Source organism: Pygoscelis adeliae, unplaced genomic scaffold (assembly GCF_000699105.1).
Source record: "Pygoscelis adeliae isolate BGI_AS28 unplaced genomic scaffold, ASM69910v1 Scaffold42, whole genome shotgun sequence".
NCBI lineage: Eukaryota > Metazoa > Chordata > Aves > Sphenisciformes > Spheniscidae > Pygoscelis > Pygoscelis adeliae.
In genome coordinates this window covers 2,337,025-2,348,413 of record NW_008824283.1, presented here as the reverse complement: position 1 = coordinate 2,348,413, position 11,389 = coordinate 2,337,025, and the positions used below count along the sequence as shown (strand labels likewise).

The window sequence follows — 11,389 nt, the reverse complement described above, 5'->3', positions numbered from 1 at the left end:
TGAACCCTGACCAAGCGATGAAGTCTAAGGAGCCAGGATCTCAATTTATTTGTGCCTGTGTGAAATTAAAACAACGCTACTGGCTTTGCTGATATTTCAGTGAAACCAGATTCTGGCCTCCACATAACCTTTTTTTTAGGTTTTTTTGGAGAGAACAGCTCTTTCTCTTTTCCTTTTTCCCACTGAGCAAATAAGCCATGGTCTCTGACTATGCCAAATAAAACAAAGTTATGCATCGGTGGTCCAGAAAAAAAAATGTCCTAAAATGATTATATCTAACAAAATTAAATTCTTATTAGAAAAACAACGGCCTGCTGGTGTTGAGATAATTACACTGAGAAAAACGCTGAAGAGAACAGTTAATTGGAACTGGATAAATTTAGCTAGTAGTACAAACAAACGTATGTTGCCAAATGAAGATAGAGGACTCCTTCATGGTCCCCGTGCGGGTCGGTGTGTGTGGAGGGTTATTGGAAGCAACAGTGGCAAAATAAATTACCATATTTCTAAAGGGTTTGTAAAGATTAATAAAGGACAGTGCATCCCTCAGGCTGTGCCATGACCATCTGCTCTGTTATTTTTGTTAATGCTCTTGGACCTGAATTCTGCAAATCCCATGTTAGTTTTCTTGCCGAGCTGAGTGCCGACAGGGATAACTCTGCAGTTACGTGTCGTGTCTCGCAGCCCTCGTGGACGGTCTCCATTTGCCCTTGCTCAGCCCCTTCCCGTGCTGCCTCTCTGTTCCTCCACCTAAGCACCTGGGAGCTGTACGAGGTCAGATGCCTTTCCAGCTGAAAAGGGCACGGGGGATTTATGGCCTGGTTCAAAACTATAGCTGGAATTTGTGTCATATAATCAGACTGCTGACTGCTTAATCATTACTTACTGATAGCTATTTAAAACCTAATAAGTCTCCCGACTAATAACCTCCCCCCGCCCCTGGCCAGGCAGCAGATGTTTCACAGAGCACAGCTGGGTGCAGCTGCTTTCTCCCTGTCCTTGAGAAAGACATCACGCTCCCAACTTCGAGCTCCACCATGGCCCAAGCACCCTTTGGCGAGCCAGTCAGTCCCCCTGTGCCTCGGCTGCGTTGGCTGTAACACCCTGCAAAAGAGTCGAGCATGGAGAGCGATGCAATGCAGCATCCAGAAGCAGGGGCCAGCAGGCAGGGCGGGCAGAGCCAGTGACCACCCGAACCAAACCACTCCTGTGCCCCCTGCACGTGCTCTCACACCTGCGCGCCCTCCCACCCCCAGCAGGGAGAGGGCTTCTTCTGCAGACAGACTGCCGCTGCAGAGCACCGACGTTTGGGAATCTCTAAAACATCATCTCTCTCAAGGGATTGTGCTAATTTGATGTCTGAACAGTACATTAATGTTAATTAATGTTTGTAAATGGTGCAACGAGCATCTGTCACTCTGGTGCTCCAACACTCTTTGGATACATCTGCTTTGCTTTAGCCTTTATTTAGCAGTGATTATGTGGTATGTTTGAATTCCAGTAAGATTAGTGTTGAATATACAAACACAGAGTTAGGTCTGTTTTGTTGCATGTTACATAGCAAATCTGCAAATGTTTTGAATGCACCAGGCAAACAGTCTACCTAGTACCCAGCAGAGATGTAGACTTGGAGGAAAGCTTCACAGGCTGGGATGCAGCCAGGAGAGCTGGAGGAAGAGGAGAGAGGGTGCAGGATGCCCTGGCTGCATGAAGAGCAGAGGTGCCAGATGTGCATCTAAGCCCAAGAATACAGACGTGTAGGACCTGTTTGTTTCTCTGTTGGTTTTTTTCCCCCCAAGACTTTGAGAATTAATTGTATTGCAAATTGTACTGCAAATATTGGAGAAGAAAATTGCCTTTCCTGACAGGTTAACTGTATTTGGAGACTCTGTCATAGCCACTTGGTCTATTTATATGCAGTGCAATTAGTTTTATTGCATAGGCACAAAGAATGGATAGATACGCGTGAAACATGCAGTAAATAAATAATTCAAGGATAAATCTTTCTTTTATATTAGAATACCAAAGAGACGATGAAAAAGCATAACCCAATGACAGCAAAATTTGGATTCAGTGAGCTCTGAGGTACCTCTGATACCTTGGAAAAACACTTCAGATGAGACTGAGAGTGTCTCTAAGTCTCTGCAGTACTTTGCTCCCTGTGTCTGACCGGCAAGATCAGTTTATCCTGTGGTGATTTCTCCAGATTTTCTCAAATCCCTTTGAGAATTAAAGCCTAAATGCTTTTTTTTTCCCCCAGAGGCAGTAATGGAAATAGATACAAGATATTATCAGATAAAAGTCTTTTCAAGCAACACTTTCTGAGAATGTTGAACAGAATGGCTTTCCAAACTGAGTCCTGAGGATTAGATTCTTTAAAAAAGTTGCTTTAAAAAAACCCACAGTTGTATGCCCTGAAATAAAACCGAAGGCACGAAATATATGAATCACAGAAAAAACACCAGCTAGAAAAAGCATACTCCCATAAAGTCTGAAAGAACAGAAGGGCAACAGCTAGCAAAATTTAAATAAAACACTGTGAAGGAAGCAGTGCTGTCAGCGCTCCTCCAACCCAGCTGCCAGGACAGGTGAAGCAGTGGTGATGGAGAACAGCTCCACGATGGGCTGAGTCATCCTTCCCTGCATTGAAACCCAGGCATTCATCTACCTGCTCTGATCCTCTCAGGGCCATCCACCACTATGTCCTCATCCGTTCTGTCCTCTTAACGCTGTTTGGGAGTCAGTTCTCACTGCTGAAAAAAACAACCCCAAAACAACCAAAAATTGTCACAGAAATTCAAGTTTCTGCCAGCACCCTTTAAAGCCTAGGTCTCAGGTTTTGCAGACAAGAGGGGAAAAGAAAGACATGTTGCTTTTACTCATACCAGAGTGAGTATTTTGAGCTGACCTGAAAGTTGCTTGGAGATGACCGCAGAATACCGCAAAAAATAAACTGTATGGAAGTCTTTTCAAATCTCAACTAATGTTTGCACAGGACAAGATATGCTTTGAAAGCCTGTAGTCCAAGTTCCAAAAGGAAAATTTGGTGCAGCAGTCGGAAATTAGAAGGCTTTGCTAGCCCGTTAAATCCTTGCTGTGAACAGCACATGTTGGGCACACTACTCATTTGGGTTAGAGGATGGTTACTGTCAAGTCATTAATCTCTATTAGACTGCGCTGTCAGGTACCCACATTTTAACTAATATGCACCAGGAACATCACAACTTCTTGAGTTCAGTCTGCAAAAGGAAGAGGATTTTAAAAATTGGTGAAGTGCTCAAGAAATAGGTGGAATTTAGAAAATTTTTGTATTTGTATCTATTCAAATGTGGCTGAAGTCTGGATATTTTCACTTTTCATCTCTAGCACAGATGTGAAGTGACGTCGAAATTCTCTCCTTGCCCTTCTCAGGATGATCACAGACCAAAACACACCTGGAAGTGATACTCCCAGGACAGTCACAGCAAGGGGCTGGCACATCGGGAAGGAGAAAAAGGCAGATTTGAAAGGTGGAGTTTAGCCTTCTTTTGGTATGGAAAATGGATCTACTGTTCTGCATCCACCACTCCACCCAAGCTGTGTTGAAAATCCCTGTTGTCCTGCTTGCTGAGGAGGTTTGGAACAGCAGCCAACTTCATGGCAGCAGAAGTGAATTAATCTCTGCGAAAAGGACACAGGAGTGAAGTGGGACTGTCACTAGCTCCAGGTGACCTGCAGCAGGACATGGCACAAGCGTAATATTCTCCACAATGCAGCAAGGAGGAGACCATGGCATGTCCTTAGGGATGTGGTAAGGGCCAAAATCAAAATGCCTACGTCCTCCCTGTCTTCTTCCACACAAATGCCTCCTCTGAGAGACGGAGAGAAAGACGTCATGTTTCATTTCAATCAGAAAATGGTTTATTAAACAGGTCCAATAGGAAAAAAAATTAATGTCCTTGGTCTTTGTTAATGTTTAGACCTGGCAGTGTTGACAGGTAAGGAGTATTGGGTTTTGGATCTGCAGGCATCAGGGTCTGCTGCTGCTTGTGTGGTGGAAAGCAATTCTTTTATACAACGTTTTCTGATTTACCTAATCAGGCTGCCAGACCGTGCCAGTGAGCAAGCACTGCAGAAACATAAAATAACATATACAGTGGTAATTCAGGAAGAAAGTCTTTTTAATAGACTGTTTGGGACACAAAAGAGCTCATGAATTAGCACAGAAATTCCTGGTCAGGTTAGGACTGTTTCTGTGCTCAAGGATGATGTCCAGGTGGATGTTAAACAACTTCAGCGATGGCTACAGTACCCTACTGGTGTCCTACTAAGTTGTGTTTTGAAAATCATGTTAATCAGTCAGTCAATCAATCAGAGGAGGAGATACAGCTTTAAGAGAGGACTCTGACTAGGGACTGACCCACCTCCATAATATTTTCATTTACAGCAGTTCAGGAGAACTTGTCCAGTGCTACAGGAGGCACCTTGGTCTGTCTCAAGCACCATGGTGGGTAGTCTGAACTTGACATTTGGTCCTGAGAGAACCCGGAAGCCTGTAGTCTTGGGACTCAGTCAGATTCATAGTGAGGTGTCTGATCAAACAGAAAGTGATGAAAGCCACACAGTTGACTTGGGATTCTCCTCTTCATATGAGACAGAGAGATCTTGGGCTTTCTCTTTCAGCTGACACTTACTGTCAGCAAACACAGACATAATTGTGCCTTCTTGTACTGGGAGAACAAATATACCTTTTGAAACGTCTAAGATGAAATCCTGGCTTTTTTCATGTCAGTGAAAAAGCTCCAAATTATTACCCATGGACTCAAAATAGCATCCAAGATGAACTTCTACAGCAAGACTGAATGGCTAGGAGAGCTTAGACAATAGAGAAAAGTTTCTATGGCAAATTCAAGTGCCTTTGGAGAGGAGCAGCCTGTCTTGGGGATGTTGCTGTTAATGCTCTGCTAATGGTGTTGTGTGTGGTGCTCATTGCTCCAGCAAGCACTCAATAAAGCCATTTTGAGAAGAGAAACAAGAAAAACACTACCAGAGAATTACCTACAATTTAGATCAGCTGTGCAGCTGTCTGCAGAGGCATCATTCTTTGGCATGAAAGCACCGAGCAAACGATAAAGGCTGCGATAATTATCCATGTCAGGCTGCATCCAGCCACCAGCTTGGAGAACGTTTTCTCGTCCCCTTGCTCTGCCTGAGAGCAAAGAACAGCACATGTATGGTAATCACATGCGAAAGAGAAAGAGCATTTGTGTGTCCTGAAATAATTCCCCGACATCTGGCAATTTCAGGTTTGTCAGCTGTCAAAAATTGCTGCTGTGTTTCTGTATCCCAGACGGTGCAGCTCTGCTCCCTCACCCCTGAACTTGCAGAGGTTTTCAGCACACCCATCACTCAGTAATGAATTCACCCTCAGCTTCTTTTCAAGTAATTTGACTGATGTTCAGTCTAACATGGCCCATACTTGGTAGATGGCAAATATTGGCGGATTTCTCTCTGTCAGAGCATTCATGAGGAAGACGTTTACAGGCATTTTCTGAAAAAAAAATTTTGCTGTCACACTTAAGATGATCTCCAGCTCCTTCAAATTCAGAGCCATAAACACTTTTGTTTGATCAGTTTGGCACCAAGATTGGTGGATGTTGGGTTTTTTTAGCCTGTGTGTGTGTGTGTCTATTTTTCCTTCTACTTTAAAGAATCTTTCTAATCCTGAAGAAATAGGAAGAATATTTCTGGACAAACAATAGGTTCAAATACACACTTAGTAAGCAGAAATCTTTAAAAGCAGAGTAATTTTATCACAGAAGGCCGAGTCACTTAAATGGAGTGATGCTGATATGGGACTCGTTCAAGTGCAATGCCCGTCACCCTTAGACCCCAGTGTAGGGAGTGCTGCACCTTCCCAAAACCTTCTCAGAAAACATATGGAACAACCTTAGAGAATTAGTCTCCTCCAAAACACGGCTACAGCTCCTGCTTTCGTTCAAGACAGCCGTTCTCCTCTTGTGTAGTATTCTAGTGATTAAAGCATTGGCTTGGGATGGGGGGGATGGAGTGGGGGTCCCCAGACTCAGCTCCCCTTTTCCCTCTGTCTACAACAAGGGGAACCATCGATGTGTTTCTGTAGGCAGCGACGCTCACCCTTTGCTACAGCAGCTCTGCATCTGGCAGAGAAAATTCAAGACTCCCTGGGCCAGAGAATAAAAGAGCACAGAAGGAAGAGCAGAGCTGTAGTCCTCTTCAGGTGTTCACACTCTGCTCTGAATGTTTCATTTAGTACAGAATAATCTAATCCATCTCGTTTTAGGGGGGTTTTGTTTGGTTGGTTTTTTTTTCCATTTCCAGTTCCTTCAACTGAGCTGGGTGTTTGCAAACTCTGCCTCGGGTCTGTTTACATAAAATCTTCCTGTACAAAACTGTGATCTCTGTTCTGTATCCCTAAAAAATAAACTCTGAGCCATGCATTTCGACAGCCATAGTCCCAAGGCTGTCTCCAACCCCTTTGCCACCCCCACGCGAGGCTGTACCGGGAGCATGGGGACCGATGGGGACAGATGGCTGAAGCAAGAGCTCATGACATGGCAAAGGGTGGCATAGACAGGAGAAAGGGGGGAGTTTCCCTTCTGTGCGCCCCCCACAGGGGTTCCCCATCCCCTGCGGGTATCAGAGATCAGGGGGTGAAGGGGAGGGAGGAAAACAACATTTTCCCTTCCCGTTGCCTTCTCTACACGACCCTCTACATTTAATTAAGAGCCTGGAGAATCAAACCCCAACTTTTTATGTAATAAAGCCACATCCAGAGCGCAGTGCCTAACATCTGCTTTACTGGTAATTGGCTCAAAGTGGCAATTTGTCAACGTTTTTAAGATAATGAGCTTCCTATTTGTGTTCCAGCCATCTAAACTTCCAGATAAGGAAACGTGCCGTAGCTGTTGCACATCAGCTTCTTTCTGGATACAATACTGCATGTGCCGGTGCCCCTCTCTCCCACAAACAAGGAGTGCTGCCCACCAGTGGAGAAGTTAATCAAGTATCTTTTGAAGTCTGGCTGGGTACAGACTCTTTGGATGAAAGATGCTATTTAAATATCAGTTGCATGATGATGAGAATGATTATGGTTATTTTGGCCATATTAGTAATACTAAGTAATAGTATTTTTAAAAGTATTGAAATTTCTGCACAGAACTCAAATGAAAGCTCTAAATATTGCTTATTAGAATAGCCGGTCAAAGTGTTTTCTTCTAAGTATTTATCCTGTGAAAAATTCTTGCTATTCTGTATGCAAAGTTCTGCCATTAACCCTGAAAAACTGCAGACAACAGTAAAACAGAATTGTTTGTCAGAAATTGTTTAGGATTTTGGCTTCGTTTTAATTTTGCAAGAAAATTTTGAAAGAAAAGGAAGTTTTTAGGATCTCCCACAAAGCCTATGCAACCTTTTCACCAGCTTTATTTGCCTCCTTGTTAGCAGTCACTAGTGGAGATGTGCAGATGGATGCCTTAGAAAAACAGCCCATAAAATATGGGGGGGTTGCTCTTTTTGCTTTCTCCATATAATCTAGTAATATATGCCAAAATGTGTCATTTAGTAGTATCGGTTTTCATCTGCCTGTATGGCTGCTAGCAGTAGGAAGAGCAGTTCTGATAGCACTTGAAAGATATGTCAAATATTTTTTTGACAAGAGAGAGAAAGGCAGATAATTTAGTGTTTCAGTCCCTGCGAAGACGGGGCTCAGCGCAACACATTAAGCCTTTCACCAGCCAAGCCTCCCCTGCAGCCCCTGGCAGTGAGCAACACCTGACATCGTAACGGAGAGCAACATCCCTGCTAAAACAACGTCCTCTGCATGATGCACCTCCGTCTGCGACAGCTGCAGGTCTTTCCTCTGGATACATCTTTAAGGTGTCTTTTCTTTACTTTAAAGAAGAAACTGTGCCATGTCTGATCAGTAATGCAAACAGAGCTGTGCCACAAAGCAGCTGGGAACCTGGCTTGCTCTATTGATATAAATCTCATTCCTTTCAAAGTTTTTCTACACTGATGAGGATTCAGAGAGCTCTCTCCAAAATCCGCTACTGAGAGATATTTATTGCTTTATGGTTCCCAGCAGGTTCATATTTGTGCTTTGGCTACTGCTGATGAGCAACAACACCAAAGAAACTTAAAGCAACGATAATTATTCTCTATGCTCTTCTGTTCATACCTGTCCAGTGAGATACAGCACAGGTGCAGGATTGACGCTGTGGTGAGCAGGACATCGAGGGACGTTCGGACCAGGCAGAACATCTCTCCATAGATCCAGTTGTCCTGAACCAACTCAATGGCTCCAAACGGCATCACCAGCACTGACACCAGCAGGTCCGCAAAGGCAAGGGAAACAATGAAATAATTGGTCTTGATTTTCCTGCAAGACAGATCACAAAATTAGGGTGGAATAATTTCAGTGCAGCATCCTCTACATGTGGACAGAGATTTCAGCTTGTGATTGGGTCTAATTTGCTCCATCACACTGAAAGGTCCTCTCTCACGTACTCCTCACTCTATTATGGCCAGCTTCAGCTCATTCCTGGTTTCTACAGCTGCATATCCACTGTGTTCTCTGCATGAACACATCTTCCTGCTCACACGGAAGAGGCAAATAGATGCTCACAGGCCTCTGCCTGTGGCTCAGCCTCACAACTTGCACTGGAGAGTTTGGGGTGGAAGAGGGGGATTTTGTTTTAACTTGTAAATTGAGAAAATCCTTCCAGAAAGCACTGAGGAGAATTTAGACTGAAGCTGTAATTTAAACTTGAAGAGTACTTTTTAAATCATAACAATAAAATAGAATTAAATCCATTAAAAATCCCACGCAGAATATGAATAGAGGCTGTTGAATTTCTCACTCTGCTCCTCAGGCTGGTCTGACAACTCCCAGGGGTAGCAGCAAGCCTCGAGACAGGAGTTTTGCCTGTGACCCCCCCCAAATCACTGGCAGCATTTGCCAAGTTGCGGCAGTGCAGCACAACTGCAACAGGACCTTGATCTGCATGGTTTTCTGATGGGCTTGTTGGGAAATTTGAGATGGAAAAGGGGTAGAAGCCAACCTTCTTCTCCAAGGAATTGCTGCTTAGCTCTGTTTTTCACCGATTTATCTGGTTTTTTTGACATCCAGAGTGCTAAAAATGTAGAGGATGGATACTGAAATGATCCCACCACCACGGTGTAAATCCAAGTGGGGATGCACAGAGGCCAGTGTGAGAGTCTGACATCACCGTGGGCAATGCATGGCGAGAGACATCCTTCATTGTGGCGGTTTATGCTCTCGGCTGCGGGCACGGGGCTTTTTAGGCAGGGATTTTCCCCTGTGCCTGCCCGCGGAAGGGCAGGCGGTGGCTGGCTGGGTGGGCTCACCTGAGCTGCCCCTGTCCCGGCACACAGCCACCATCACCAGCAGGTTCCCCAGGATGGCCATCAGTATAACGGCGGAGATGAAGGTGAGCAGCACGATCTTCTCCGCTACGCCGAAGCTCTCACTCGAACTGGGGAGCACAGATACAAAAAAAAGAAGATAAAAGAAAAGAAAAGAAAAGAAGCTGCAGCAGCACTGGGAGGGGATGGCCTGGGCAGCACTGAGGTGCCAGGCACGAGCACTCATTTTGGCAAGTATGGGAGCAGCATCCCCACACCCGTTGCAGCGAGGCAGCCTTCCCACCAAGACCTCGGCACCGTTTCACAAAGAGCAATTGATATTTATGGGGAAAGCTGCGAGGCTTGTGTTCATCAGCAGAAAGGCTACAGGCAGAGGATACCCGCAACGCCTGTGGCTGCTCATGTCTCCCAGGGGTGGATAAGCCGACATGTACGGCAGAGAGCTGGACTGCGCTGTGCCTGATTTCTGAAAGTCCCTTCCAGTTAAGAGCCTCTGGATGAAAATGTTTTCATTCACTTTTCACCTCAATAAATAACGTTATTTTCTATGCAGAAGTATTTCAGTTTTCTTTCCTTTTGTTTTTCAATTTTTTTCCCAAGGTTTTCCTCAAGATGAGCATTTTACATCTCGAATTTTGAAATCTTCTACATAATCTTTTCCCTTGTTCTCTCTTCCCTTCACTCTGTGCCACAGAACAAGAGACAGCCTGGCTTTTTTTTTTTTTTTTCTTTTTCACTTGGTAACTTTTCCAGAATTAGGGAAAAGAAAATAAACTTTTTTTAAAAGGAAGTGCCCAATTTCCCCCTACCCTGACATCAATAATTTCTTTCAGTTAATGAAGAGAAAGAAAAGAAGAAGGAAGGATAACATGAAAACACAATGTTGGACATATTTTAAGTCTGCATTTCTACAAATATCTTGTTAAATGTTTCAAAAAAAATTGTTGGGGTTTTTTTTGGAGCCTGCAAAGCAGGAAGGTAATACACAGCATGCAATAAATACTCCTCAATTCCTCATAAAATTGGTTTTGTTACAAAATTTTGAGCCACTTTTCCTTTAAAGCTATTTCTAATTATGTATCCAGAGCAAAATGCGTCCTAAACCTTCACCTGCTTGTGTGACTTTCCCTATTACATTACACAGGTGAAAACGGGTGTTTGTTCATGTTATCAAGTGTGGCTAGAAATAAACTGGCATTAAGAGCAGCACTTGACACTAATTCAGCAGGGAAATTTCTTCACAGCGTACGGAGCTGGTATTTGGCACCCAGGATTAATGTTGTGAGATTGTTCGGGTAATTGAAAAATTGAACTGTTACTCTGTTTTACTTTGACTTCCTCTGGGATCACTTTTTATTTACTAAATACATTCCAGACTTTTACACTTTATCTCACTGAATTCTCCTGATTTTGGCAAAGCTAAAAAGATTAGAGACTGCTGAGGTCCTGCCTCCGCTACCTGTGCTATTTTAATAAGCTTCTAGTGACTGACTTCACCCTGAGCCTGCATTGCGGAACATCCACTTAATCACAATCTCCATTTTTGTCCCTAAAAGCAATGCCACTTTGAGTATGACTATTTTGCCCACTGCCAGATGCACCAGTGGGTCAGACGGCAGCCTGCTGAGGTTGGACTCTTCATATTGAGTATGAACAATATCTTAGGAATTCCTTCATTGTCAATGTTTTATGAGGAAATACATCGCTGGGTATTGGTTCATCCAGACAGGTGAGGATCTTTATAAGCAAATAAAGAAAAGGAGATGCCCTGGCTTCACACTAGTTTCATAGAAACGCACAGCACTAGGCAGATATATGCAGGCTCAAAAACAAGTGCAATTATATGGCTATAATAAGAAAGAGGTCCAAGGCAACTGCATATCCTAGCTTCATTAATGTACGTCCGTATGCTAAGTAGTGCTTTCTCACCTGTGAGAGCACAGGTAGCTTTTAATTCCAGATAATCTCCTGTGTTAAGACTAAG

General features: G+C 43.8%; 1 protein-coding gene across 1 annotated transcript in view; it reads right to left on the bottom strand.

Annotated features, from left to right (window-relative positions):
* Nucleotides 1-9,835, bottom strand: part of HTR4 (5-hydroxytryptamine (serotonin) receptor 4, G protein-coupled) — a 20,856-nt gene extending 11,021 nt beyond the window's left edge. The window contains exons 1-3 of the mRNA XM_009318569.1: nt 9,786-9,835; nt 9,399-9,515; nt 8,198-8,407 (exon numbers count right to left, since the gene is read on the bottom strand). Of these exons, the coding sequence (XP_009316844.1) occupies nt 8,198-8,407; nt 9,399-9,515; nt 9,786-9,835 (377 nt within the window). The remainder of the gene's footprint in view (nt 1-8,197; nt 8,408-9,398; nt 9,516-9,785) is intronic.
* Nucleotides 9,836-11,389: the final 1,554 nt, after the last annotated feature.